The sequence below is a fragment of the Colletotrichum jinshuiense genome, chromosome 14 (genome assembly GCF_051148585.1).
Source record: "Colletotrichum jinshuiense chromosome 14, complete sequence".
Lineage (NCBI taxonomy): Eukaryota > Fungi > Ascomycota > Sordariomycetes > Glomerellales > Glomerellaceae > Colletotrichum > Colletotrichum jinshuiense.
The window spans coordinates 180,155-207,840 of NC_139307.1; the positions used below are offsets into that span (position 1 = coordinate 180,155).

General features: G+C 56.5%; 7 protein-coding genes across 7 annotated transcripts; 4 read left to right on the forward strand and 3 right to left on the reverse strand.

The window, feature by feature from the left end:
- Window positions 1-725: 725 nt before the first annotated feature.
- Window positions 726-1,784, forward strand: EsH8_XIV_000016 (uncharacterized protein; the record flags this gene model as incomplete). Its single annotated transcript, XM_083273877.1, has 1 exon — window positions 726-1,784. The coding sequence occupies one exon, from the start codon at window positions 726-728 to the stop codon at window positions 1,782-1,784; it is 1,059 nt and encodes a 352-aa protein (XP_083120542.1).
- A 789-nt stretch (window positions 1,785-2,573) lies between these two features.
- Window positions 2,574-5,213, forward strand: EsH8_XIV_000017 (uncharacterized protein; the record flags this gene model as incomplete). Its single annotated transcript, XM_083273878.1, has 1 exon — window positions 2,574-5,213. The coding sequence occupies one exon, from the start codon at window positions 2,574-2,576 to the stop codon at window positions 5,211-5,213; it is 2,640 nt and encodes an 879-aa protein (XP_083120543.1).
- A 269-nt stretch (window positions 5,214-5,482) lies between these two features.
- EsH8_XIV_000018 (uncharacterized protein) lies at window positions 5,483-6,838 on the reverse strand (the record flags this gene model as incomplete). The annotated part of the gene is made up of 1 exon (XM_083273879.1): window positions 5,483-6,838. One exon carries the CDS (start codon window positions 6,836-6,838, stop codon window positions 5,483-5,485), a length of 1,356 nt encoding a protein of 451 aa, XP_083120544.1.
- A 385-nt stretch (window positions 6,839-7,223) lies between these two features.
- Window positions 7,224-8,093, reverse strand: EsH8_XIV_000019 (uncharacterized protein; the record flags this gene model as incomplete). Its single annotated transcript, XM_083273880.1, has 2 exons — window positions 7,224-7,894; window positions 7,958-8,093. 2 exons carry the CDS (start codon window positions 8,091-8,093, stop codon window positions 7,224-7,226), a joined length of 807 nt encoding a protein of 268 aa, XP_083120545.1.
- A 7,613-nt stretch (window positions 8,094-15,706) lies between these two features.
- On the forward strand, window positions 15,707-16,424 carry EsH8_XIV_000020 (uncharacterized protein; the record flags this gene model as incomplete). Its single annotated transcript, XM_083273881.1, has 2 exons — window positions 15,707-15,724; window positions 15,804-16,424. The coding sequence occupies 2 exons, from the start codon at window positions 15,707-15,709 to the stop codon at window positions 16,422-16,424; spliced, it is 639 nt and encodes a 212-aa protein (XP_083120546.1).
- Window positions 16,425-19,685: 3,261 nt separating this feature from the next.
- On the reverse strand, window positions 19,686-20,433 carry EsH8_XIV_000021 (uncharacterized protein; the record flags this gene model as incomplete). The annotated part of the gene is made up of 3 exons (XM_083273882.1): window positions 19,686-19,963; window positions 20,010-20,159; window positions 20,334-20,433. The coding sequence occupies 3 exons, from the start codon at window positions 20,431-20,433 to the stop codon at window positions 19,686-19,688; spliced, it is 528 nt and encodes a 175-aa protein (XP_083120547.1).
- A 5,042-nt stretch (window positions 20,434-25,475) lies between these two features.
- Window positions 25,476-27,135, forward strand: EsH8_XIV_000022 (uncharacterized protein; the record flags this gene model as incomplete). The annotated part of the gene is made up of 2 exons (XM_083273883.1): window positions 25,476-25,488; window positions 26,042-27,135. The coding sequence occupies 2 exons, from the start codon at window positions 25,476-25,478 to the stop codon at window positions 27,133-27,135; spliced, it is 1,107 nt and encodes a 368-aa protein (XP_083120548.1).
- Window positions 27,136-27,686: the final 551 nt, after the last annotated feature.

Below are 27,686 nucleotides of genomic sequence, written 5' to 3' on the forward strand. Positions count from 1 at the left end.
AAGGCATGAGTTGTTGGTTAATATAGACATGAGATGGCCTGGGATGTGAGCGAGCAAGGAGACCTGCGCGGTCTCTCTCTCTCTCTCTCTATCTTGGGGCATGGGCATTCAAGCCTCACCGCAACTCCCTTCCAACTCTTCCAGCACCGGAGACTCAGGAGAGCAGCCTGAAGCCCCTGGTAGGGTTACAATGATGCATGCCGATTGAGAATCTCAAAGACCCGCACCCCGTCACATTACCGAATGTCGGATCGTTGGTTACGGTTGGGCGATGTGACGAAACATCGATGTCTCAAATGGTTCACGGCAATTCCTGGACAAAGGCGGTCGGTCCCCACACCATGATGTCAAACTGAACCCAATCTTCGACCTTTGTGTGTGATTCTGCCTTGTTGGAGTGGGAGACGAAGAAGCCCAAAGAACGAGACGGATGATTCAAGACATGACAAAAGACAACAGAAGCCGACGGAGGGAAGTGACCTGGAATGGAAGTCTGCAGAAGACATGGCCTAGAAATGTAGTTAGCATTAAATGTGATTTTGACAAGCATGGCCCAGATCAAGAACACCATTCCATAATCGCTCATCGCCCACCTATTTCCTACGTCTCTGCGTCTCTCTCTCTGTCGCCGCATGACACTACGGTCTGCCCACCTGGCTACCGAAAGCAACTCCAGGCGCAGGCAGAGACGGCAAAACCACAACATAACACGACCCACCGGCATCATGGAGATGAGGTCCTCCCCGTCACGACAAACGGTCGTCATCGACCGCACGTCCTCGGATGTGCATACTGAGAACGGTATTTTGCGTTGCCACCAGCTGCAGCGTTTCGCTGCGGAATTGCAGAAGAGGATCGACGACCAAGGCGACAAGGCACCGAGGCACTACCGCAAGATGACCAACAGCGACTCGTTCAAAGCGAACCTGACCTTTGCCCTACAGCACTTTTCGATCACGGCGGACGATGACGACGACGCGGCGGAGGTGCCGGAGGAGTGGTTCGAGGAGGGCAACCGGACGTACATTGGGCACCTGAGCGCTCTCACCAAGTTTCGCAACGCCTACAGCAAAGCAGGCAGCCTCAGCAACACAGCCTCGGTCCCGAGCCGAGAAGAGGCGGCGGATGCGGCGGTCGAGAACTCGGCTACGGTAGATGATTCACGGGCGCCTCCTGCCGCAGCTTCGGGCCGAGATTCCTCGGCTGCGGCCGCGGCTCCGATTCCAGCTTCGACTCGGGCCATCAATCGGGCTCTGGCTCCGAGTTACACGGCCCGCACGACGGAAGCCCCCGGAGCCCTTCGTCCTGGTCTCCTCGGGGCCGGCGCAAGTCAGACATGGAGCCCGGTACTCTCAAGCCAGACCCCGTTCCTCCCCTTCTCTGGCAACGTTTCAGCCGAACCGGGCCAGAGCCAGAGCCATAGTCAGAGTCATAGCCAGAGCCCGACCATTCCAGGCCAGTACCCTTCGGCATTCCCGGAACGGCGACGCTCGGGAGTGCAACACCTGCACGCGCCCCCCATTGACCACGGCGCAGCATCGGCGTCGTTCGTCTCCGGGCAGCAGCCAGGCCGAGACGACGAAGATTGCGCCGGCTGCAAGTGCGGCGGGAGAGACGCGGGCGCGGGGCAGTCTACACGGCAGCAGGCGCCGCGGACGCAGCCGGGGGCGGGGCAGGGCGAGGAAGACGAAGATGATGACTTGCGTTCCGAGCGAAAAAGGATAGCACGGTGGTATCGACTGTGGTACGCGCGGCACATGCGACAGTCAGCGAGGGGCAATTAGTTGGCGTGACTGCTGCCCGCTTGTCAGGTGAGAGTAAAACGGGGCTGGTCGAGGACATGTCCGGTTCAAATTCACGTAGGTAATGGGGGGGAGGGGCAACAGTGATATAGGAGCCCAGAGTGTTGGTGTTGATGTTGTAGTTTCGAGAGCAGGAAAAGCAGCAAAACCAAGCCCAGCCCTGCTCGGGCCCAATTGATCATCACGTAATCAGTCCGCACACAACCGCCGGCAACCTCAGCCGACCCCTGAGGCGTGCCTGCCTGCTACCTGCCTACCCAACCTACTTAACCTTAGCCTAACCTACATACACTAGTAACCCATTTGATTAGCTCAACCTCGCCTTGCTTATTTCATCGCTTATCTCATCGTTTATCTTATCGAGGCTGGGCTATCGCAGCCACAGCGGCAGCCATAGCGGCAGCCCGCAGGCGAACAAGGCAAGATACATACATATCCCTACCCCCTACCGCCTGCCTGATGGTGATTGTACACTAATTAGTGTGTACGTACCTTAGCCAAGGTAAACAACTTATTTGTACTTCGCAATTGCTTGCTCTCTGTTCGGTTTTCCGCAGCAAAAAAAAGACAAACAAAAAAACACACCCGTGATACAAACATCTCCACCTTCCAACACAACACGACGACAAACAATCAAGCCCCCCTCCTTCCAATTTACACTCTGGCCTCTTCTTTTCACCATGATCGACCCAGCCGGCGTCAAAGCCTCTTCCTCCGCCTTGGAGGCACTCGGAAGGATACCGAGGCGTCGTTGGTGTCAACACCAACGTCATGGTCGTGGATGTGGACATGGACATGGATGAAGAAGATCACCTGCTCCCAAAAACGACGCCCGCCGGCGGCGGCAGCAACATACACAACCACAACAACCACAACAAAAACTCCTTCGCCGCCCTTCGATTGTCCGTCCAGCGACAAGGCCACGAGCCCCAGACCCTCCAGCTCTGCTTCCACTCCGGCTGGCCCTCCTTCGCCGAGACCATCAGCCTGCATTTCGGCGCTCGTAATGACAACGGCGACAACTCCCTGGACGTCAATGTGACGACCGTCAATATTGGACTCGGAGACGCGTCTGGCAGCCACGGCTCCGTCCACTGCGTGCTGCTGTCTCCAGATTTCGAATCTGCTCACAATGGGTGCTGCCTTTATGACTCGCCGCCGCCGGCGTGTTCAAGGACAATGCAAGGCCCTGGCGACCTATCGGAGGGCGATGAGGCCGACGACGATGCCGTGACCTGGCCAGGGAGATGCAAGGCAGAGGCAGAGGCAGAGGCAGAGGCAGAGGCAGAGGCAGAGAGACAAAATCGGGGGCTGAAACGACGTCTTCCCTGGCGAAGCAATGACGACGACGACGACGACGACGACGACGACATCATTGCTTCGCCAGCCAACAAGAGGCGACGGCGCTATTCATCAGCAATAAGCCCAGCCGCCCCCACGTCAACATGCAAGCCTGTGCGAGAATACAACTACGTTGTCCACCTCGGCCTCGTCAAGCTTTACCCAACTCAGCATGATGTCGCCCTCGACCGCCTACAACCACCCCTCATTCTCCGAGACCAAGGTCAAGACCGTCCGAGATCTGCTGCTTCTGCTGCTGCCGCTGCCATTCCACAGCGGCGCCTCCTCTCGCGCTTGGCCCGTCTCTTGCGCAAACTCGCTTCCTTGAGCCGGCTGCACTCCGTGACTCGGCGTGTCATAGCATGCACCGCCTTTCTGTTCTGCCTGGCTGCCTTGCTGGCCGCTTTCCCGCTTCGACTGCCACTCCTGGCACCGACTCGAATGCGCCCGTCCCGAGATCAGAGGCAGCTCGACGCCCCCGTCGTTCGCCACCTCGACCTGTTCGCCCTCTACTCAGCGAACTTGATCCGCTACGCGTCCGTGCCGAGGATCCTGTCTCTCGGCTTCGCGCGCGAGGGGCCGCTACACGGGCCGGCGGCAGCGCGGGACTACCGCAACAACCCGGAGCCCCCCGCCTTCGCCTGTAACTCGGCCGGCCATTTCGTGCCCGAGGAATACTTTCTGTCCGACCTGCACCTCGTTCTCGACGACATCGTCTGGGACCTGATACACAACTCGCCCCGAGCTGACCCCCGCTCGAGCTCCCCTGGGGACGACGGCCTGGAAGATGGCGACGACGACATCGCCCCGTCCCTCCTCCGCCTTCGGGAGCAGGCCTCCGACGTCCTAACTCGGCTGACGATTCTCCACAGCAGAATATGCGCCGTATTCAAGAACTGGCCCGCAGCCGCGTCCCTCGCCTCGAGCTCACGCCTGCTGAAGCTTCTCGAGGCCCGACAGCGCGATGCCGAGGAGGGCGCCTCCGCCGACGATGGAACGAGAATGGGGCACACCTCCCCGGCGTCGATGTGCGCATCATCGAGAGCTGCGCCCGCAGGGCCCACCAGCACGCCTGATTTCTCGAGACTGGCCAAGGATGCTGACGTTCCGGGACCCTTCAGCTCGGCCTGGGCGGCGTACATGGCCGAACGAGGCGCACGGCAATCGTCTTCGCACGCGCCCGCGCCGCCTCGGCCAACCCCGAACCCGGCGTCAGCCCCAACACGTAGCCTACGCGGACAGGGCAGGGTCAACAACACCCACCTGAGCCTTTTGGAAATGGCCCGCCGGCCGCTGGTGACGGCTGATCTGGATCCCCCCGGAGAGGCGGCGCCCGACCACGACGACGGCTGCCACGGCTACGCCGGCGTGCCGCGGGAACGGGCGTTGGTACTCTACGCAGCCGTCCTCGACGAGGCCCACGCTCTGCTCTCGGACCTCGTCGCGCGCGTCGACCACGTCGTCGCCGTCGCGCCAGATCCCACACCCCCGAACATGTCGCTCGATGAGGCGATGCAGTCGTCGTCGCCCCTCGACCGCTCCGAGCTTGGCGTCGCGCGGATCCATCGTGCTGCCCCGTTTCTGCGCTTTATCGCCCTCGCCCGCCTCGCCGACATGCGCGACCGAGCCTGCTCGGCGGTCCGCGTGCTCCGCAACGTCGTTGCACACCAGCAGCCAGTAATCGACGACGACGACAACGACCACGTCGCTGATTCCGGGTCGGGCACGTTTCCCGAGTGGCGGGTCATCGCCACCGACATGGCCTACGTTGACGAGTGGATCCGGAGGGAGCGCGAGGACCTCGACCTGGCGACCAGGATGAGGCAGACCGACTTCATGGCCGCCGTCGACGACATGGAGAACGAGGGCGGCCGCGCACCCGAGGGCCTGGTCTGGAGCCGGTGGCACATGGGGGACCGTCGGGAGGATCCCTACATGCGGGACAGGCTGGTCTGGTGGCGGCAGCCGCGCCTTCGGGAGGGGGAGCGTGAGCATCGCCATGGGCATCACAAAGACGGCGTGCTGGCTAAGGTGCAGAGGGTCATTGGGAGCTGGGCTGGGCAGTTGTGAAGTCATCTATGTGCTGTAAGCTTGGGATTTGGGGGGGGGGGGATGTCAGTTGACCTTTTCCTCATAGTACCTAGGAAATGACCGGTAGAAGTGTGCAACAGTTGATCGGGCTCGCTGGTGCAACGTTGAAGAAACTAACTAGAGACTCCCGACGCGTTGAAACAGCATCGTCAACTACCCGCCTGAACTGATCTGTTCCGTCCTGCCAAACATTTCCAAACCCACCAGTCTACCTCAGACGGGTACAAGGTAAAAAGCACCCACGGAGATCATCCACTATACTCAACGCCCACGGTTCGGTACAAGTTGCGGATGGCCATGGCCCCGTGGCCGGCGACGCCGAAGACCAGCGAGGACTTTGCCAGCCGGCGCTCGATGTCGGCGTTGACCGGCGCAAGAAGCCTCATGCGTTCCCTGACCTCCCCGAGCAGCCGCCCCCTCGCCTTCTCGTCGAGCCCGCCGCCGGCCAGCCCATTAGTCAGCAGGAGCACGACCAGGGCGCACCTGAGCATCTTGTGGTAGACGAGGGCCTGGTCTCTGAAGAGGATGAAGGGGACCGCGGCGATGACGCGCGGACGGGTCCCGGGGGGTCGAGGTTGTTGGGCTCTCCAGCCTTGTTGTCTCCGCGGCGCCGGCGGCTGCTCTACTTGGACGGCTGATCTCTGCTCCTGCTGGTATTGGCGCTCATGGTGGAGCTGTCGTTGCTGCTGCTGTTGTTGCTGGTGCCGAAGGCCCGAGGGAGGAGGGGGTCGAGGGGACCCCGAGGCCCGCTCGGCCGCCCTCGTCATGGCCAGGTACCGGTCGCTGACAGGGCTGATGGCGGTGTTGTCCTCGACGGCGGGAGGGTCCTTGGAAGCTGACACAGCGGACGAGGGCGGTGGCGTTGCCGGCTCGCGCGCCAAGAGCTGCCAGAATCGCGGGGGAGAAGCGGGGGCCGCGACGCGTTGGGAGGGAAACCCAGCCCCGGCCGGCGCTGGTGGCGGCGACGGCCTCTCGAATGCTGCGAGATTTCCCTCCAGCGTGGACTGGGAACCGAGGCACTCGGCCCGCCAAGGCTCGCTGCCGCCGGCCCGGGGACACAGGCGCGGAGAGGCGGGCGGGGACGGCGGGAGAGAAAGAGACTCGGCCATGCACTGGCGGTTGGCGACGCAGGCAACGGCGGGAGGAGGTGGTCCATCGTCGTTGCTGTCATGAAGACCATGCGGCGGCGGCGGCGGCGGCTGTTGCTGCTGCTGCTGCTGCTTGTAGCCGTCCCAGCCGGGCTCGGCCCAGCGGCGGGTGTACGGCTCCCAGCGGGCCGTGTGCTCGCCGTACATGCCGCGGCCGAGCTCGACGTGACCCTCGCTGGCGAGCTTCCTGAGCCGGTAGAGCAGCGTGCCCTTGACCTTGTCGCGGACGAGGGTGGCGACCTCGGGGTCGGCGCCGATGCTGAGGCCGTCGCGGCGCAGCAGCTCGTCGAGGAGCTCGGCAAAGTAGAGCGTGTCGTAGGTGCCCAGGTTGAGCCGGTGACGGGCGAGGTGCGCCTCGACGGCGACCGTGTCCGCCGGTGCCCAGCGTATGCGAGGGCGCTGATGGCCGACCAAGTGGACCAGGTCGACGCCGCGGAAGTGCTTGTGAGGGGGCATTATGGGTGATGGGACTGGGCTGAGCGAGCTGAGGCACCTTGAGGTAAGGTTAGTTTGGGAGGGAGGGATCGACGGAGGAGCCATTTGGCGGATGGGAAAGAAAGAAAGGGAACGAATGGGGAAGACTGTTGCGTGAAGCGTTTGTCTGGTCGCGTCGAGCGGCGGGTGTCAAAGAAAGACGACGGACGGCAGACTGCATCAATCGCACCTGTGTGTGGGAGCGGATCAGGCGGTGTCGGGTTTTCTGTTTGATGTCTTCTCTAGAATTGCAGTGCTCGACATGATGGCATGACTAACTGACTGACTGGCAATAATCAGTCGGGATGGGCTCCTGGTTAAGCGCAGGATTGGATTTTACATCGCCTCCATTTGGCCACCCACGGCTTCATGAGTCGAGGAAGTCAATCAGAGACTCCTCGCCCCCGTCTCCGGCTCTCGCCCTCGCCCTCGCCCACGCCTTGCCCGCGCCCCTGGCCTTGGCCTTGGTCTTGGCCTTGACAGTCTTCTTCCTCGCCGCGTCTTTGCCCTTGCCCTTGCCCTTGACGTTTGGATTGCCTGCGGCCCTGGCCTTGTCTGCGGTTTTGCACTCTTCCGTCGCCTTGGCCTTGGCCGTGATGCCCCGACGGCGGCTGGAGCCAGCGATCACCTCCAGCCCGTCGTCGTCGTCGTCCTCCTCCTCCTCCTCAGAGCTGTCCTGGAGGAGCAGTGCGACCCGCTGCGAGCCGTTGGCCGCCCCATACAGGGCCAGGCGCATTTCCATGTCTGCCTTGAGCATTTTCTCGCTGGCCTTGACGTATTGGAGAATGGCATCGCGCGCCCTTTTGCGGCTGGCCCTGTTCTCGGCACTGTTGGCCTTCTCCTCCTCGTCTTCCTCCTCGTCTTCTTCTTCGTCTTCTTCCTCCTCCTCTTCCTCCTCCTCCTCCTCCTCCTCCTCTGAATCCAACATACAAGACAACCTGGCCTTGCTTTTGCCTCGGTTTGTTCTTGCACCAGCGGTATTGGCAGTTGGGGACCGGCGAGCGGCGGGGCGCCTGGCTTGGTTGGATTCGGCAGTCACTATAAACGAGTCAGCGCTTAAATATCAAAGGGCGAGAGAGAATCGTGCGAGGAGAAGCGTACAGTCGAATTTGCCTGCCGTGTCGAGGTACTTCTTAATAATGGCGTCGTCGTTGGCTCTTCGGAAATCGTCGTATTGGCTCTCGCTGATGTTGCTTGGCAGCCAAGTCAGCAGCGAGAGATCCGAATTGGGTGCCATTTTCGTGCGTCCCGTCCTAGCTCGTTTGGGGTGGAGGAATGTGATGGTTCTCCGGTGAGGTCTTTTGGTGGTTGGTTGCCCGGCGCTCGCTCGGTTGGAAATAGCCGGTGAGGATGGATTTGGGGCAAGACACGTTGCTCCTGGGGCTGGAGCATGACAAGGACAGAAATCAGCAGCCCCTCCCAGTCCCGTCAAGTGAGAAAGTCAGGAAGGACTGCCTCCGTTTGTCGTTCTGGGCGGATGAAACTTCTCCCGTCTCCTCTCTCCCTCCTTTCCCTTCATGGCGGCAAACAGCCCTCGCAGCTCGTGACTAGCTCCGGTCGGGGTTCTGGGTGATTGGGGACGAGCCATCTAGGAGAGCCGCTACTGGTAATTGGACTCCCCTTGTTTTCCGTAGGTACCTCGACCGCAATCCGACGCGTCCCCGAGGTGGTTCCTGTTCCGCCAACAAACCGCCAACCTCCGGGCCTGGCACGGCACGCACCGCAGAACGTGGCTCGCTTGCCGATCCTGCCTCCTCACGAAGCCAACCCCCATGAGAACTGGATACCACAAATTCAACCTTCTCCATGCCGTCTATGCGACCGACCGACTGTGTGGCTAGCTCGGTCGCGGAAATGATGCCATCGAGTGCTGCTACGGGAACGCTGATGCAGGATCGGCATCTCCGGCACCAGGTCAGAGTTTGCTTGCAAGAATCGCGACCGAAACAAAACATTTCGACCATCAGGCATCTGCATACTTTGGCCAGAGAGGACCACGCCGTGGTGCTTCGCCTCCGCCAAGTCGCCGCCGGTGGCACAGTTCCGGCTGGCACGACATCGCCATGACAGACCCCAGCCCTAACCCAGACGGGGATTGCGTCTTACCACAAGGTATGGTATGTATGGTACCTCGGGGTGTGGGTAGAATTCAGCTGGATTCCCAGCCAAACAGACCAATTCCCGTCGTCTCCATCGAGAGGCGAGCATCTTCGCGCGTTCTTGATTTTTGACGTTTCATTCTGTCGGTTCCCGTATGGAATAAGGTCTCCTCCTTCTGTGAACCTCCCAGAAATGCCCACTTGTCTAGCGACCCCGACTTGCTGGCAGCATCGACTTGTCCAGCCATGACATTTTCAAAATGAAAAGAGTGTCTTCAACCGATGCGAACGGGGCCACCGTCAACTGCCCCGGCCACAACCTCAATGAATTGCCGAAACACTTGAAGCAGATTATCTGCCCGCATTGGACCTTCACGAATGCAGGGTCCCTCCGCGTGCATCCGATGTGGGAATCCATGTCTAGACATGCATTGACAATTTGATGCTCAAAGGGCTGTGATGGTCTGTTTATGATTCGACTTCCAGCAGCGTCTTGTCGTGTGCCTTCCGGGAGCCAGCCGTCTGAGAATGAGTTGCCGATAAGAGATCACCGTTGGCCGATGACCGACGGTTTAGCTTGACTGAGGTCAGAATCTGAACAGGACGCCCCCGCAACAGCCTGTCTCCTTTGAATTGAACCCTTACAGCTAGCTCCCAGCAAATCTCCTGCCGACCTAGTAGTTATAAATGGTAGAGGTGTAAATGCACATTGCATACATGAGCCACAATCTGCTTGTGAATTTCAAAGACCACTCATCCAATGACACCTTTCCGAATAGACAAATGAATCTTCAGATGGTCCTCCTAGCACCCCAGAGCCCACAGCTGTTGTTCCCATACGAGCTCAAACTTGGCCACTCAGAAATTTTGGTTCCAGAGCGACCAAAGTGAAAAACGGCCATGCATCAGCCACATCGGTAACAATGCCTTTGATGCAGGCTGAGACGAGGCACATCTGATGTTTTAATGCCCGACACACAGCTTGCACTGTTTCCCCGGAGGATGAAGAGGACACCGAGTTTCTGCAAGCTAGCGATGCGATGATGTCGCTGTTGGATTACTCAGCCAGAATACAGGGAGCTGGCCAGCAGCAGCAGCCGGCCGCGGCAACGGCTGCGGCAGCGGAACCCGGAGATCCGACCTCCAGGCTGCCAACAACGATATCTTCACTACTGCTGCTGCTGCCAACCTACCTACTTTCTTCTTCTACACACAGATATACAACCACCAGAATACAGTACCAGTTTTGACCTTTCGTTACCGATCGTTGCTTACGCACGATTATCTCCCGTGCGGGTAACCTGTGATTCCAACAGTCGCTTACAACAATTGCAGTCATGCCGAACAACACGAAAGCGCCGGCGACCGCATCCACTTTGTCCAGTTTGCAGATACGGTGAATTGCAGGTCCAAGAAATAGATGAAGAGTGTACAAAAGCCTGAACTGGCATGGAATTCTGGCATAGTTGTTGTTGGTAGTATCTAGTTTTGCGGATAAGGGGCACGAAAGGTCGGTCGACGCGAAGGTGCCTTGGCAAATAGTATCTTGGAAGCTGATGTCTAGACGGACGACCTGACGGCGCGCGCCAACTTTGATGCTGTATTTTCTTGGGTGGATTTGAGGGAGAGTCTTCTGGGTCGGTGGAGCCTGATTGAAGCTCTGCTGCGTACGAGCTCCCAACTAAACGGGAGAAAAGCTGCTTCAAGATGATAAAAGATAACGAACAATGTGTTAAGTTTCGATAGACTTGGACTTTCTGAGTCTGCGACAGTTCGGGGTTTAAGACACGTCCGTCTTCTGGAGGTAATAAAATGGTAATTTCTTTCCTTCTTGATTCTCTTGAGAGGGCAGATTTGATTTCTGCAATTTCTCGACATCTACGCCAACACAACGAAGAGTCTCCCAAGTTTCTGAAAGTCCTAACCTCTTACTTTCAACTCAATCAAGCTTCTGAAATTTGGGGTTTCTCCTCATACGTCTTTTAAAGCAAAGTCAAAAAGTTGCCTAGGTTCAGTGTTTCGTACTACTCCTTCGCAAAGTTATCGAGATAGCATCTCTGATCAATACGACTAGCCCTCTCTTTTACGAGAACACCATCTTGTGCTAACCAATAGGTCCGCTGCTAATCTCGAATTGCTGCACTACTTCACACTGGAAGTGCTTTCGGTGGTATATTTCGCTTTACCTAGAATGAAGTTACCACACACCAGCCTAAAAAGATCAAGAATGAGGGTTCTTGAAACAATACACCGAGTTCCACGGGTTTCTTGACTGTAATTTTTGTCGCAAAATGCAATATTTCGGGACGGATGACTCCCTGTCTACTGCAGGGACTCCTGCGCCCTTAATTGGATTTGCGGATGGTAGCTTGTTCTCCTCTGGCTATGGCTTCTGGCCTCTCGACAGTGTTGCCGGCAGACGTCTCTGCAGGGCTCTATGCAGACTGCCTAGGCATGTCATGCCATCTTCCGCTACCAATGCCTGCACACCTACATTATAACATAACCATGTTCTGGGCAAACATTGTTATGATGGAACCAGAACGACGCATAGACAATGACACGTACATTTTACAGAGGCTCCTAGCCGGAGGCATCTTCCTTGTTGGCTGTTGCCAAGATGGAAACTGGGATAAGAACGTCGATCCAGAGTTGACAAAGACTATTTTGGAGAGATATTTTGCCCTGGCACCCGAACTTGGTCGCCTCGAAAACCTGAAGATTACCAAGCGCGGTGTGAGGTTGAGACCTAGACGCAAGGATGGGCCAAGAATCGAGGCTGAGAAGGTAGACGGAGACCTAGTGGCGCATAACTTTGGAGCGTCGGGGAGGGGATACCAGGCATCTTGGTAAGTTGCTGATTGGAACCGCGGTGATGCACATTCCGGCTTGATCCGCATGATTTCGCGGCGGATGAAGCCACTACTCGAGTTGGCTGAATTTCCAGAGGAACATAGATAAGACAAATTTGGACCGTTGTTGATTTTATTGAAGCTAATTATTCCGTCAGATGTAAGTTGACAGGAAGGAGAAACACGGGAAACGTAGGGTGGCTCACTAAGACCAAGAAAGAATCGCTATTCTTGGAAGGTTTTGGACAATGGTGAGGTCTGGTCAGCCATGTTTAGAGAAAACGCCCTGAGAAATATGTGATCCGTCTTCTTAGCGTCAACGCGCTGGATGTGATATCAAACTGTGACCCGACTTGGGCCACCGTATCCGACCTGACCTGTCTGCTAGCTTCGCTCGCTTGCTTGCGAATGCAACCCTTTGGTATCAGTCACTCAGCGGCCATCAATCTAAATAAGGAGTCTAGCCATCACGACTTAAAGATATGCTAACAACATCCTGTTCTGCGTCCAACATATCGGAATACGAGGATCTGCAGACATCAAACCTCCCGGGTTCATGTTACACACTTCCCGATGTATTGATGTTGTTTCAATACCACCTATAATGCCGTCACAAGTCTGCATTGCTTCTGTTTATGAGCACAGTCGCCTTCATCGCACAGAATACCTCTGATTTCCTCCTGGTAAGGATGCGCCACTTTTGCCTGGGGGTCAAAGCCGGCTCTGCAAAGTGCTTTGATAGTCGTCATGATACACAAAGTACTGACGTAAATTCATAATGCGGTAATCGCGCTAAGGAGATGCCACCTGGTGCAGGAAAAGGACTGTGGTGGCCATTGTCGACGTCTTGGGCGCCGTCAACGTCCTGAATTATATCATCGTTCGAGCCAGTAAGCACCATTCTTGATAAAAACAGGTGTAGTCTTTTGGTCACGAACAAGGCGCTCGCTGATGGTGCGTCGCCCGGGTCAGTCATGCCCCTTCCGACGAGAGCCTGTAAGTGTCGTGATAGGCACTGGAAAGTTTAGTAGGATGGACGGTTCATGTCAGCGCTCTGCCCTAGGAGCCAGCGAATCGTGTCATCTAAGCTGTGCTGAATTTCGAGATGTAGTACAGTCGTAAAGCCGAAGGGTCCCTTGATGAGGGCCATGTTGCGACATGACCAGTTTTCCTGCAATCTCGAGGGGTTAACAGCCGTGAAGTAACAGAAACCATGGACGGAATTTAGCCAACTCGATTGCGGCTGTGTAAAGTGAGGCAAAGAAGACCTTGCTGCCTTCATTCCTCCAGCCTAACAACACTCATCTCCAATCCCCTGCCGATCCTGGATCTTCCGCGGCCGGCGGCATCGACGTAGGCGTACTATTTCCACAGAGCTTGGGTCCCATTAGTCATTGTCTGGGATTAGAAGCCTCGATTTCCTCTGTAGTTTCAGTCTTGAAGTGCGTCACTCACACAGTCAGGTTTTGGGTGGTGCTCGGTGGCCACCAGATAGCGCAAATCAAGACTCGTCCCCCTGTATTCCTTTTTTCTTCCTAGCAGCAGAAAGCGATGAAGCTGAAAAAGGCGGGTAGATGACTATGCCGCTCCAAATTCTGCAAGTTCTGCAAAGGTACGGAAGTGGCGGTGTCATGAGGACAAGTTGGTTGGAAATCCAGCACTCCCCTTGAAGACGGCTGAAGGTTTCTCTAAGCAATGTCCCCAGACCTCTTGAGCCCCGTCTCTTCCTGACGCCGCGAAGTTGTCCTCCTGGCGGTCATGCCTTCACAGCGCCTGATGAGAGCAGCGGGTAGGCCAGAAGGTAAATAGAACACAGGCAGCAAGAGGGCCAGTGATGATACGAAAATATACAAGATTACCAAGTGGAAAGAAACGCTACTGACGACAGAACTTTAGCTAGTTATAGTGAAACTATATCTGCATGTTTGGGGTGGGCGCTTGGCTTGCCTCTGAGATCGCCGTGACAAGCGAGAAACGTGGGCATGGTTTCAGCAAAGCAGTAGGCCGAGTCATGATCGCGTTAATGCCATACCCAAACTGTTGCTGTTGGAGAGCTAGCTAGAAACGTGATAGGGCGAACTGACTTTATCTTGAACTGCCAGGAATAAAGATCTGCAAGTTCCTAGTGCAGTCCGACAGGCGTTGGTGGATGGTCATAGCTGTAAGACATGTGAGTAGTATGCTAAATAAATGACCCAATAGACCAAGAAACCGCTAGTTTGAGCACTGCATGCTCGTACTGCACTGCAAATGGACTCAAGGACTAGCCTGTCGCACGTTCGCCGCCCATGACAGACGCCGCACCGCCAACCCTTACAGCAGCGTGGTTGGTGAAGAGGTGGCAGTGGCACTCTGGTCACTGAGCTCGCCGTCTGGTTCCTAACAGAGACCATGACGGGGTATAAGGATGACGTACATGATGTTCGCGTTGCGTCGCCTCAAGCTGCAATAATTATACTGGTCCGGTGCTGATGTTAGACACTGGCGATCTAGTCTGCTGACAGTTTAACTAACATGACAACTTAATAATATCAAGAAGTCTTGACCTAACTACTATTAAGTAAGTAATTATCTTGGTAGTCATTCTACCGGCTAGTACAGTGGTTGAAGCAGCTATTGGAACAGTAGTTGGAACAGCAGGTCAACCCTTCGGCTTAACCTGGGGGCGAGGGCGTGTTGGATTTTAAGGGTGCCTGGCCGGTTCGATCCATGTCTTGCCAACCTCTGCAGCCACCCGTCCTCGCCTAATGGGCATCTCCATCTGCACCGCCCGGTGCCTCGCCAAAATCCAAACAATTTGTAGCGACCAACCCCCGCACCTCTCTCCATCAATCAGCAAGAAGGTGCTGATTGGAGTTATTAACATGCACCGCTACTCGAGGTAGTGCTTCTACCAGCGAGATGCCTCCACGAGCGAGATGCTTCACGAGCGAGATGCTTCCACGAGCGAGATGCTTCCACGAGCGAGATGCTTCGATGAGCGAGATGCTTCTACCAGCGAGATGCCTCCACGAGCGAGATGCTTCACGAGCGAGATGCTTCCACGAGCGAGATGCTTCCACGAGCGAGATGCTTCGATGAGCGAGATGCTTCTACCAGCGAGATGCCTCCACGAGCGAGATGCTTCACGAGCGAGATGCTTCCACGAGCGAGATGCTTCCACGAGCGAGATGCTTCGATGAGCGAGATGCTTCGATGAACGAGATGCTTCCACGAGCGAGATGCCTCCACGAGCGAGTTGCTTCCACGAGCGAGATGCTTCCACGAGCAAGTGGCCTTCGGGCAACACAGTTCAGGCGGAATCTCATGTTTTCCATGAGTTGGAGAAAAAGGAAAAACAAGAGCATCCAGGGCTAGGGCAAGAGGCAGACATCTTCACTTATGGACCCATCGAAAGGGAGCGGGGTGGCTTGATGATCCGGGCCGTGGCGCATGATCTGACGTTTTTGTCAAGCTTTTCGTTCCGTGATCCGGAGACGAGCAGCTGTCTGAGAGGATTAAACTGCTGTGGCGGCAGCTTCCCGTCGGAGAATTCTGGCGGTGAACATGTTCATGCCACGGCTACCCGTGACGAACATGTTCGCATAACGAACGCAAGACACGGATGGAATCGTACACACGCAGGCGGCCGGCGGAACCAGACCTGAACCCTCATGCGGGAACCCTTCGGCGGTGTTGCCGGCCACTCATGCTCCAGACGTGCGTGAACTGAGCGCATCGCAGGACGCGAGGAGCAAACGGGCAGGACTTCCTCGGCTACATTAATGACGATGAGGGGCACGAAGCTAGCAGAGGATGGACTGTTGGGGTCTTCAGTCTTTCTCTCTTTATCTCTCTCTCTCTCTCTCTTTCCCTTTCTCTCTCTATCTCCCGTCATCTCTAATCAAGAGCATAGTACCATGTGCAAGCATACCCAGGTAAGCCATCGGTCCGCCGTGGCGAGGACTCTTGCAGGTAGCACCGAGGCGGTTGATTGACTGACTGATCGATTCCCAGCGTGTCGGCGGGCGCGCCATCTGCGGCACGCCCATCTCGCACTACCAGGACAACCTCAAGAATCGCCGCCGCTTCCGCTTGCGGCTCTGCACCGCGACGGAGCGCGAGGTCCTCGATGCCGTCATCCAGCGGGGCAAGCCCGAGCCACCTCCCCGTCGCTGGATTCTCCACCTCGCGGCCAGTTGCGGCATACGGCTTTCTACGGCGGTGGACAGGCCCGACGCCAGGGCCGGGGCCGGGGTCCAGGGCCGCGTCCCGTACATTGACCGGGTTCTCGAGGACAAGTTCGCCAACAAAGTCGAGGCCATTCTCAAGCTCGCCGTCAAGAGGGGCAGCATTGCTGCCTCGCAGGTCTTCCCGCCCGCCGGTCCGGCCAGGCATCCCCAGCTCGGAAAGACCGCAGGTGACGTTGTTTCCGTCAACGCCAACGCCAACGACGACACCATGACGATGGATCGGAGCTTGGACTTGCGGGGGGATGATACAGCCGGGATGGTGGACAAGCTGGGTGGCAAGGGCAGGGAGAAGAGAAAGAAGATAAAGAAGGTTGCAGCAGGGCAGAGACGGGGCGATGCGATCGATGCGCTCATCGACGGTCTCTGGGACAAGATGCGTTTGTAGCCGGCAGTCCCAAGGGGGCTCAGCTCTTGCAATGACCGGGTGTGCGGCTCCGAGTGTGGTGGTTTGCAGTGTGGCTTACGGTGTGGCTTCGGGTGGGTGGGGGCTGGGAGCCAAACCAACTAGGTCTAGATGTCTGCGCAGACATCTGGACTTAACTCCAAGGTACCCTCTCGGACGGGTGACAAAAAAAAATCAGGTCTCTCTCTCTCTCTCTTGAATTTCAGACTCGGGAGAATTGAGCGCACTTACACATAATTTTCACGTCACAACGAACGCCCTTTGCCATTCTCCTGCCCGAGATCGCACCGCTGAAGCCCCAGGCGTGCAAAATTTCGGTGTGCAACATCCATCCCATCAACCCCCCCCACCCCCCTGCAAACAGTCCCTCCTCCTTTCTCTCTCCGTCCTTTCCGACAGGTTGAGTGGCATCGTCAATAGGTATGGCATTGTATGGGCCTGATCCGGGACTTCCTAGCGATACTGATGATGCTCTTCGGCATTTTTCAAGATCATCTTCGCGGCTTCGTTTGGTGCATTTGTTTCACTTCACTCACAGCTTTGGGGTTTGGAATCGCCGGGCGCCTTTGTAAGGACTGGTTACAACCAGCTGCACACGCCGGCCCGGTCAGACGCATCCTATTCCGCACCGTCGTCGCTTTCTTGGAAGGTGGGCTCGGGACTCCCAGCTGGTTTCCGTCGAAGTCCTGTCTTCGAAAGGGGACATGGAAAGCCCGACAAAATTGAAGAAGCAACAGCACACGGAAGCAGATGACGGGAAATTTAGCCCACTGATCCCGAAGCCCAAATAGTCTCGGCTGCGTGTATGGCTGCGAAGGGGCACCGAGAAGGCTCATTTTGGACGAGGTTGTTCCATGCGCGCCGTTGAGATCGACGGCAGAGCGGGCCACTCTACGCGCAAGCCCATCCCGCCGCCCTTCAATCGGTAGCCGTGTCGGGTCTTCTCGTTGCAATGCGATAAGCAGGAGCAGCTGCAGATTGGTAACAGGAGTTGTCTGCCACCTTCTCTTGTATCATTCTTAGTCGTTGTGACTGGTTATGGCCCCGAGGACATGGCTGCGCTACTCTCCGCGTTCAACAACACAAGGTGCTTGTATGTTTATCGTTCATGCGGTTCAGAAAGATAATTTGTGGGTAGGTGCAACGGGGAAGGTTAGAGTGCCCTGTTGGGGAAAACAAACCTCAGGGTTGGGTTTCGCGGTACAGCCTCGGGCCCCAAGAATCTAGTTGCACGACGAGAGTTGCAGCCTTACCGACGATGGTGGTGAGTTGTGGAATCTTGCTCAGACGAAGGGAGCGAGCCTCGACCTGGTTGCTCAGAGGAGGGATAGCGGGTGCGGCCATCTACTTTCTCTAGGATCCAAGGGGTGAAGACGGCCATGACCATATTGTCCCTTGAATCTGCCAATTTGCCAGTAGACCCCAACGTCCCAGATGGGCATCCACTGGGCGCCCGGCTGATCCTTTGAGCGTGGTTGCATGGCTCAGGGAAGACGCTGCTAAGAAGATGCACATGCTTTGTATAGGGGTTTTGTCCTAGGATCGATCTAAAATAAAATGATGCCGAGGGCGATGGGCGTCGTTGAGCATGTTCAAGCGTGTCAAGGAAGACGGTCAGGATTTGGGCTGTGAAAACAATTAGAGACTTGTCTTCGACATCTCTGAGTATCATGTGGGTCTGTAATGGTTTCCAGACTCTGAAATCTGATAAAGATGGTACGAGTGGCCGCCATTACTGACTTGATGGCTCAATTTGCTGGGGACTGAGTCCTTCAGATGCTCTGCTAGGGCATAGTGATGAAGTTGGCGGTGATGTATGAGTCGTGGCTCCGCTGGCTACGCCTCAGAACCGATTCGATCTTCGAGTGTTGCAGAGAGACCGTGTTACGCTATTACAAGGCTGACATGATTGCCTGAGATTACTTGCTGCGAGCGTCGCGAATAATCGAGGCGCTCAGACAGGCCATCGAGGATCTGGTCGACTTCTCAGAGGGAAGAATAGTCGCGGTTGGACTGAAGACAAGGCATGGGAGGTGGGAGGTGGGTTCGGCTCCCTTCTGGAAGCGGAGGACTCTATGTGTGTTGGTCAAGTCGAAACTGTGCTGGCTTCATGTGCGACGAGAGCATTTCAGCTGAGGATGGGAAGGGCCCACCTGATCGGCGTCGCAGGACTGGGCTCTTGGAGAATAGAGCGCTGGCCATGATCACAGACAGGCGCGAGGCGACGGGATGCGAATGAAAGTGGGTTGTAAAGATGGTCGTTCCCATTAGCAAGACCCTGATTCGCAAGATCCCGGCTATGAATGCAGCTGCTGTAGCAGCCTGGGTCGATTAGGTGCTTGGAGATGGAGAAGTATAGGGCAGGTGTTCCATCGGGGCGATGAGCGACCCATAAGATGGGATGGCACGGTTGGTTTATCTAGCCGACCGCCAACAGGTATCGCCTCGTCTGCAACAGCCAGCCAATAGATGGATAAAAAGACACTAACCAGGCTCCGGTGAAAACTCGAAGAACCCGCCACGGATAGACAGATGCCGACTGGCCATGGGCATCAAGCCCGCAAACGCGAAGCAATCGTGAAGCATAGCGAGAGCGTCGCCTTTATTATCCAAAAGCTGCCCCGAGAGTGACTCGGCGAGCGAGCGAGAGCAGACTTACAAGAGGGGCAATCTCTGAATTTGTGGGCCAATTCGGACCGACTGCCACATTGGCATGCGAGGTCGCATGCTAGGTCTCGTATGAGCCGGGTGTGGTGTTGGGTTGCAGGCCTGGTTGTTGGGCGTCGATCGGGACTTGGTTGAATGCTTGGAGTGGAGGAATCGGTGACCGCAGGTCTGCCTGCGGTTGGGCTTCAGGGACGGCGTTGGTAGCAGCGACGAGGATGAGGATGCTCCGGCGAGATTGGCCGTTCCGCATAACACACTCCTTCTTGCAGGCTGCCGTAGACGGCGTGGGTGAGATTTAATCCACAGGCACTTGCTTCACCAGCCACGCCGGTGTCGTCGAAATAAGCATCTTGTTTTGGACGCCGTCCCATATCGCGGGCAGTATTTCTGCCCTGACCTGTCGGCGGGGACTTAGTGCATGGCATCGGCCCGGTCTCTCTCTCTCTCTCTCTCTCTCCCCCTTGACGGCAGAGCATTTGCAACTACTCTGTGCCCTGTCGGATTCGCATGCGTGGAGTTGATTGAGGCGCACTGGCGTGCCTTGCCCACCTAGCAGCGCTCTCCAAGGTCTCCATATCATCCTCGGACATGGCGGTGGAGGCGGCGATGATCTGGGAGGGCTCCGCAAGGAAGGTCTCGATCAGGGACGGGCTCGCTGTCCGGCAGGTACACCATGTACTGCGACCCCAGAGCCATCGACACGTCGTCCTGTCCGAGCCGCCGGCATTTGTGCGATAGGACCACCTCAATCTCATCGTCATCGTCGTCGTTGGTGGCGGCGGCGGCATCGTTGGACTTGCGTTTCCGAACGTTGGCCTTGGCGGGCGCATTCTCCACTGCTACCGTCTTAAGCGCTATAGCGAGATGCCGTCAGCAATCAGTCTTGCGCATACCAAGCACGGGTTGCAGGGTTGTTCATGATCACAATTGACGGCGGCGCGCAAGGTCCTTGGCCTTCACTGTCTGTGAAGGCGATGGTGTTGTAGTCCTTCTCTTCGAGCTGGCGGCGGCGTATGACTTCCTTGTGGATCTTGTTGCGGATCTCGACGGCTGGGGTCAGCCGGGAGCGAGGTCTGCAGCTGGTGGGGAAGCCATAACAGGCAGTCGGCAGTCGGCAGTCGTGGCACAAAAGGATTAGCCGACATGTGGGGAGGGGGATTCGTGGCAACAGGCGACCAAGGTCTGAAGGTCAAGGAAGTCGAGGGCGTTGGACGAGAAGCGAACGCGGCAGCTCTCGGCTGGAAACGAAGACAAGCAAGGATCGAGTCGAGTGGCAGCAGCAGTCGATGTTGTTGTTGTTGCTGATAGACAAGGAGTACTGCATGGCTGCAACAATTGTGAAAAAAATCAGTAAACAGCAAGTTGAGCACTCGTTCGACGCCGGCCATAGTTACTAGCTGCAGGTGTGAAAGGGGCGGAAAGGCTTCGGGGTTGGTTTCCTGCAAGACTGGAGCTGGAGGAAGCTATAGTGAGGGACAAACTGGCCGAGGAAGATAGTCCCGAGATGAGATGGTTGTCGAGAACCGGCTAGACGATGGAAGGGGTGGACCTGACGCCGAGTGTGCGCGATGATGCTGTGAGCTGTGTAGCGGCAGGGGAACTCCAACTAAGTAAGTAGTAAGCAGGCCGGCGAGATGTAGTCGGCCTGTGTTTGTTTGCTGAGGAGCAAAGAGACAATCGCGCTGCAGGAGATGGATTGCTTTTTGGATGTCGAAAGAGCGCGGATGGCAAAGGCAGAAGAAAGAAGAGTTTGGGACACGGCGGAATCGAAGAAGGGCCGGACCTTCTGTGATGCCTTCCTTCCTCATGCCGAGGTTGAGGATAAGCCAGCTGCTGTCACCTTCCAGGCCCATACATGCATCGGTCGAACACGGAAACTGGATGCGAGAGTGGGAGCTGTCGGATTGACAAAAGAGTGGGCCATTGTTTCTCTCCGTCAATTCTAACTGCTTATGTACCTAAAGGAGAGCACCCAACAATCTAACAGGAGCAGGCGTAGTGCAAGCGCATCATTATTCGATGTGCCTTCTGCACCGGACGTGGCGTGCCGCGAGTACCTACCTTGCAGCGAGAGTGAGTGACGTCCAGAATGCTGCCGCCCGCGACGTAAACCTCAGTGGCTAATCAGGTCCAAATGTCTGCGCAGACATCTGGACCTGATTCGCTCCGAGGCCCTGCCCCACCCCCCTCCTTCCCCTTTCACCGCACCGCACCGCATCACACAACCGAGATCTCTGTCTGCCTGCACCTTCAGAGACGGCGCCCATTCTCACCCATTGCCCAAAATTAGCGGCTGCCCGGCCAATTGTTGCACCACTTCCACCCTACGATCTCGCTGCGGCCTGCGCTGGCTTGGACTCGGCAAAACGTGCTGTCTCCGACTTGGCTGCTGGCAGAAGTCGGGCACAGGCAGTGCTGGGGCCGTCGCCGGTGAGCCCATGGCCATGATGACTGCTCCGTGCTCCAGGATTGGTCCGGCGTGCTGGCATCAGAAGCCGAGACGCTCCGAGCCAGTTTGGTGAAAGAAAACGGGCGGATCATGGCGATGCGATGCGATGCTGCAGCGCGTACTAGAGACGGATAAGAATAAAAATAATTAGAGTCCAGCGGGGAGTGGCCACGCACATTTCGATGGCCGAAGAGAGGGGGAGTTTTTTACTAACGAGGCGCGCACAACAGGTTATATCATGGTGGCAGGTCGGACCCTTGTTCCGATGAGACGGTCTCAACAGGCATGGGGGACAAGGATGCCAACTTCGATGATGACGATGATGATGGCGATGTACACTAACTGGAGTTTTGGTAAAACAGACGAGTTCAACAACCCAGAAAGGTACAGAAGCTTGGTTGGGTTATTCGCCATGCCATGTCAGCCCAGCCCACGCCACAACCACGCTACGCTATCAGGTTGTGGTGCAGAGATTCAAAGCCATCGCCCCCAGCCGTCAGTTATTTAGCCAGTTAGGCACCCCGAATCAAGTGAGCAACCTCCCCTAGCCGTGGTCCAGAGTCGTCCTCTATCTCCTCGTTCCGTTTCTGCGAGCACGTCGTCTTCCGTTGATGTAACTGCGCGGTCGAGAACCAGGCCCTTCCGTATCTCTTGCTGCGGATTCTCCGACATCGACTTCTTCGTGGGGATTCGACATGTCACATGGCCATCGTAGCTCTTGTTTGATTCAATGACACAGCGAGTAAGTGACCTAAATCACCACGGCTTGCTTTATCGAAATTGGATTTGAGCGTCCTTCCGATATCGACGGGGTTGAGTTGGAGGTATCTGCGGACACGAGAGGGAATTAGCATGCGGTCGAGATGGAGGAGGCAGGGCCACCCAGACCAGCCAAGCAGCACTGGAGTGTCTTGTTCAGACTTACACAAAGGCGCAGGGTTTGTGTCGGGGTCGTGGCATGGTTTCGTCATGTCGGTGATGATGGCTGATCCCGTCGAGATGGGTGGCGTTGCGCCGCAGGCTCTGTGTTCGCTGGCCTGGCCAAGGCTGAGTGATGCATTCTTCGATATATCCTATCGTAAACAGTGATTTAGGCACACCGAGACAGTCCAGATCGGGAAAACGTGGATGGGAGGGGACGGCACCCGGCCGAGCTGCGAGGTGCGAAGATGGGAGATGGTGCGCGGGCTGTGAAGGAGCGCTTCCGATGGATCTGAAGCAAGATCAAGAGCAAAAGAAAAAGAAAAAGCCTGTTCCCGTCATTGTCCGTCCGGCTGACAGCTCGTCATCAGCCGGCACAATTCGGCATCTAGTGGATGAAGGACTGCGCCGCATAGACGGAAAGGCTGAAGGCTGGAAGCGGAAAGCGGAAAGCGGAAAGCGCAAAGCAGGCAAGGTCAGTAGTAGCGCCTCTGGCGGTCTCCCTCTGTTAAACTGCCGAGCCCTGCCCTGTCCTGCCCTGGATAAGCAGGCAGACACTCAAGCTGGCAAGCACCGGCATAACATGGTTAACGTGGCTCGGAATAAATATCCCTCGACGAGAGCACCCCCGAACCACAGGTCCGCGGCTAGACAGACGCACCGCACCGTTTGTAGCGCGTCTGGCTTGCCTTCGTCATCGTCGTGGTTCTCTCTCGCTGTCCGCCGGGCTGTCGACTTCTCCTCCGTTAGAGACCAACCATCACACCCTATCCAAGTATCGCAGCCTGTATCGTCGCCGCTTTCTCTCGCGTCTCTGAGAGCAGACCAACCCACCGCGTGGCTCACATGGCCCGAGAAGGTGAGGTGAGTGGGCTTTTCCCCCCCGCTTCTCCCCCGCTGCCACCGTCGCAAAAGAAAAGAAGAAAAAGCTGACCTTATCTTGTCTATTAGAGGCGCGATGCTCAGATTTCCCGATCGTCAGATCATCTCTTTGTCGTCCCGTTATCCTTGCCCGAAAACGCCAGTCCGACAGACCCTTGGGCGCTCGCCGCATCCAGCTGAGCCAAACCCGACGAGGTCCAGCCAATCGATGGCAGACTCCCCCTGAGGAAGGCCCCGTTACCGGCGTCGGGTCTAACCCCCAGCGTCGATCATGTCAGCTCAAAACCGAGGATATACAAAAGGCACAGACAGGGTGGGCAAGGAAGACAAGGCCACAGACACCTTTCTTTCCTGGTATTTCCCATGTCTAGGTCGATGGGCTGGGAAGAATTCCGAGCGGTTCTTTTTTCTTTTTTTCTTTTTTTGGTGGCGTACATATCTGCAGTTTGCGATCCATCTCCATCAGACACCCGGCATTGCTGGCTTGCCTTCGTGTCGCGGATGATGTGTCATATTGCGCCGCTGGTTGACCGCTCATCTCTGAAGCAAGGCTGCTGCCATCGGCACCGCCGCCATGATGGTCAACCGTCTACCACCCCATCCAACCTCCCGAGATCCGCCTCAGCCTCGTCCGTAACGACGAAGTGCTTGGCCGCGGATGACTACGAATCCCAGCCAGGCAAGCCCATCTCGGATACTTGAGAAGTTGAGGATGTTGTCGGCGCTTACCAACAGTCCCAGCACGAACTCATTTCTGCCCGCTGTCAGAATCAGATATAACCCAAAGTACCACAACATATAGTTGTGGGAATCTTCACTTTTGGTGTACATGGTACAGCGGAATACATTTGGCACCCTCCAACCCTACTATATATACTTCAGCCAGCTGGCCCTTGGCGCTACCTGCCCCCCAGGCCGCCATGTCTCGGCCCTTCCCACCAATGGAAATAGAATCACTTCCCTCCGTAATCTGGCCGGCACTGCCTGTATCGGAGCTAAAAGCGAGTAGGGACGCCTGAACGGTGTTTGCCTGCTGTCAATCTTGAATCCGGCTGATTCTCAGCTTGGCCGTCTTTCCAAGCCAGCTCCTATGCTCAGCGACTTCCCCTTGCTCGGCCATCGGGTATCAGGCACCAAGACGACATCTTAGGGGACGCAAAAGACAGTACAGAAGTGCAAGGAGGCAACGGCGAGGACGCAGGGATATTAGGCCGAGATAGCAGTATAGATGGAGGATAGGTATAAGAAGGCTAGATTGCCCCAAGGCAATCCAAAGGGGCATATTTCAGCAATAGTCCTACACCACCTATACCTACAATATGAAGTTACTGTGCCCTCCACTCCGCTTAAAACTCCTCCAACATCAGGTTATCCAGCCCACAGGGAGACCGTGGTGCCTCGCTTCGCCTCCCTCCCTGGCAAAGAGCGTCCGGGGCCCCTCAGCTTGGCGAACGCGACGCTGGACCAGGTTCTTTGCGACGGCCCCGAAGTCGCCGTCGACGTGGAAACCCCCGCGGTAGTCTAGATGATGACCTCTCAATTCGATGGTGCCAATGAAATTGACTTTATCTCATCTGGTGCCATGATGCGTCTCCGTAGTGTCGGCCAGGCCAGCCCCGCCCCCCACCCCCCTCCCTCCCTGCAACCAGAACTGCAGAGACAGATAAGAGAAGGGAGTCTTCACCCGTGTTTGCGCCGCCCGCCTTAAGCGCAGAGAGTATGGCCATACAATTTTCTGGCAGCTGCGTCATCGATTGGCAAGGCACGGCAAAGCACGTCAAGGGATCCATGGCTTTTCTTTTTTTTTTTTTTTTTTTTTTTTTTTAAAGAAGAGAAGGAAAGCCTGACTCGCGGTGGCTGCATCCTCTCCAATCCACCTCTACCATGCCCGCCCTGCAAGAACTGAAGTCGACTTAAGCGTGAGGCTCTTGCCGCGTGAAGACTTCGAGTGGGGGCAGGGAGAGAGTGGGAGAGTGGGGGGGCGTGCTGAGCTAATCAGGTCCAGATGTCCGCGCAGACATCTGGACCTTCCCGACCTCCAGCTCCAGCTCCCAAGCACCTATCTCCGAGGAATGTTATGTGCCCTCCGACCTAGAACTGGCAGGTAGGCAATCATGAAGAAGGCGGGTAGGATACACTCTCCAACTCGCTGCTTCCCCTAATCCCCAATCTGCGCTGCGCTGCTCGTGAAGAACGAACACGGGCGGGCACAGACGGCCACTCATTCCTCCTCCTTCTTCTTTTTCTTCCTCTTCCTCTTCCAAACTTCCCTTTTACCTCCTTCCTCTTATCATTCCACCCATCCGCCTGCACCACAACTCTCAAGTTCCTTCCACAAGACCAAGGCGCAGCGCAGCGCATTACATCATCACATCGCCCTTCTTACCTGCGGGACACATCCCATTCTCGAACCTGCGACTCCAGCACTACTCCTTTATTTTTTGCTTCAATGTTCACGAAATGGCACGTCTTTGCAAACAGCCCACATCATTCAGCAAACCACTCAAGCCACTCAAGACACTTGAAGCAGCGGATGCAGTCCGCAAATCACCACGCCACACGTTTGACGCAGATATTGCCGCCTTTTGCGAAAAAGCACGCGGGCAACTGCAATCGCTATCGGATCTCGCGACCGAATTGAACAACCTCATCGAGTGACATTGCGACACGCACTCTCGAGACGCCATCATTGCCTGCCTACCGCCTGCCGTCCGGGTATTCGTCTGCATCGCTTCCAAACCTCCCCGCAGCAATCTCCCGTGGCTTCTGAAGGCCGTCGCCACCGCTTGGGGCATTTCCCCGGCAACGCTCGCCGGCCAATTCGGCCAGACCACAAGCGAGAAGTTCTACCTGGAGCTCAAAGACCTGGCGTCCAAGTACCCACTTGCCTCGGCCTATCCCGTGCTTAACCAAGTCCGCTCCGACAGAAGGTCTGGCAAGGTCGCCGCGCCGCGCGTATCTCGCAAGGCGGATTGGACCCCACGAGACGTTGTTCTTGCCCGGGACCTGCTTCGCCAACAAGAAGAAGACCGTCTCGACGACGCCCAACCCTACAACCGTCTTGACAACAACGACAGCAGAAGCAGAAGCAATGACAACAACCAGTCTCTGGGGAACTGCACCGACATCCAAGATTGCATCAACAAGGCTGTGAGTCCAGACCCCGACGAGCTCCCCAGGAGCGATCCCAGAGACCAAAGCGCCGCTCCGCAATCGAGCCTTTTCGGGTCCCGGCTGTCTGTAACCTCCCTTGACGTTTCACTGGACGACCTCGGTTCTCCATTGCCGCACGCTGACGACCGACCCCCACAACGTGTCTCGTATGTCGGAAAGACAGCGTCTGCCGTCAACTCTGACAACGGCTACGACAACGACGATGGCGACGGCTTTGGAAACAACTTCCTCCCCCTAGACACAACACAAGACAACCACTTTATCGACGAGTCAGACAACGGCTCTGACAACGACGTTGGCGGCGGATTTGGCAACGACTTCCTCCCCCCAGACAAACCACAAGACAGCAGATCCGACCGTGACTCGCCGCGTCCCCACGACGTCGTCGAAAAACCCTGCCACAGCCAAACGTCCTATCAAACCACCAAGATGCCTACCAAACTTCCCCACAACAGCCTCGGCGCTCCCGAGCTCACGCCCGACCTCTTTGAGAGCTTATCCTTAGGCACTCATCTAGATCACTGTACTATAGATACATGTATACAGCTCCTTATAGAGGCGGTGGATAAGCAAGCTTTTATAAGACTTACATCAACATGACAAGGGGCCATCGAAGGCGATGCAGGGACACCGGGCGGGGGGGAGGGTCGGTGAAAGGCGATTTTCGTGTGAGACAGCTGGTCAGTCTCTAGCGGAAGCCCTATTGTGGTCGGCGCTGTTAGCGCTTGGCAGATGTCCTTTTTGGGGGGGGGGCTGGCCGGGAGCTTCCTTTCCGCGGCCCCTGTCTACGGCGCCCTACAAAGGCGACGGTAGATACCACAGGTAAGCAGAGGAGGCTAATAGACGGGACTAGGAAACAATGCCCAGTGGTTAATATAACTAGGTGGCAGTGAGAAAACTCGAGACCCTCTTTGATTTCTTGGGCGTTCGGGATGGGGGCGCAAGACGATGAAGAGCTGGCATTGTCACCCGAATTGGACGCTTCAAGCCCAGATGCAACGTCACGTATGCCGACTTCCAAGTACAAGTCGTCAATCCCGGGTTGTGTAAACTCGCTACGTACCGAAATCTAGCCGTCAATCATTGAGTGTGTGATAGTCGAAGGTGGTTTGGTGGTGGTTTGGTAGCGGGACTAAGAGAGGTATAGTGGC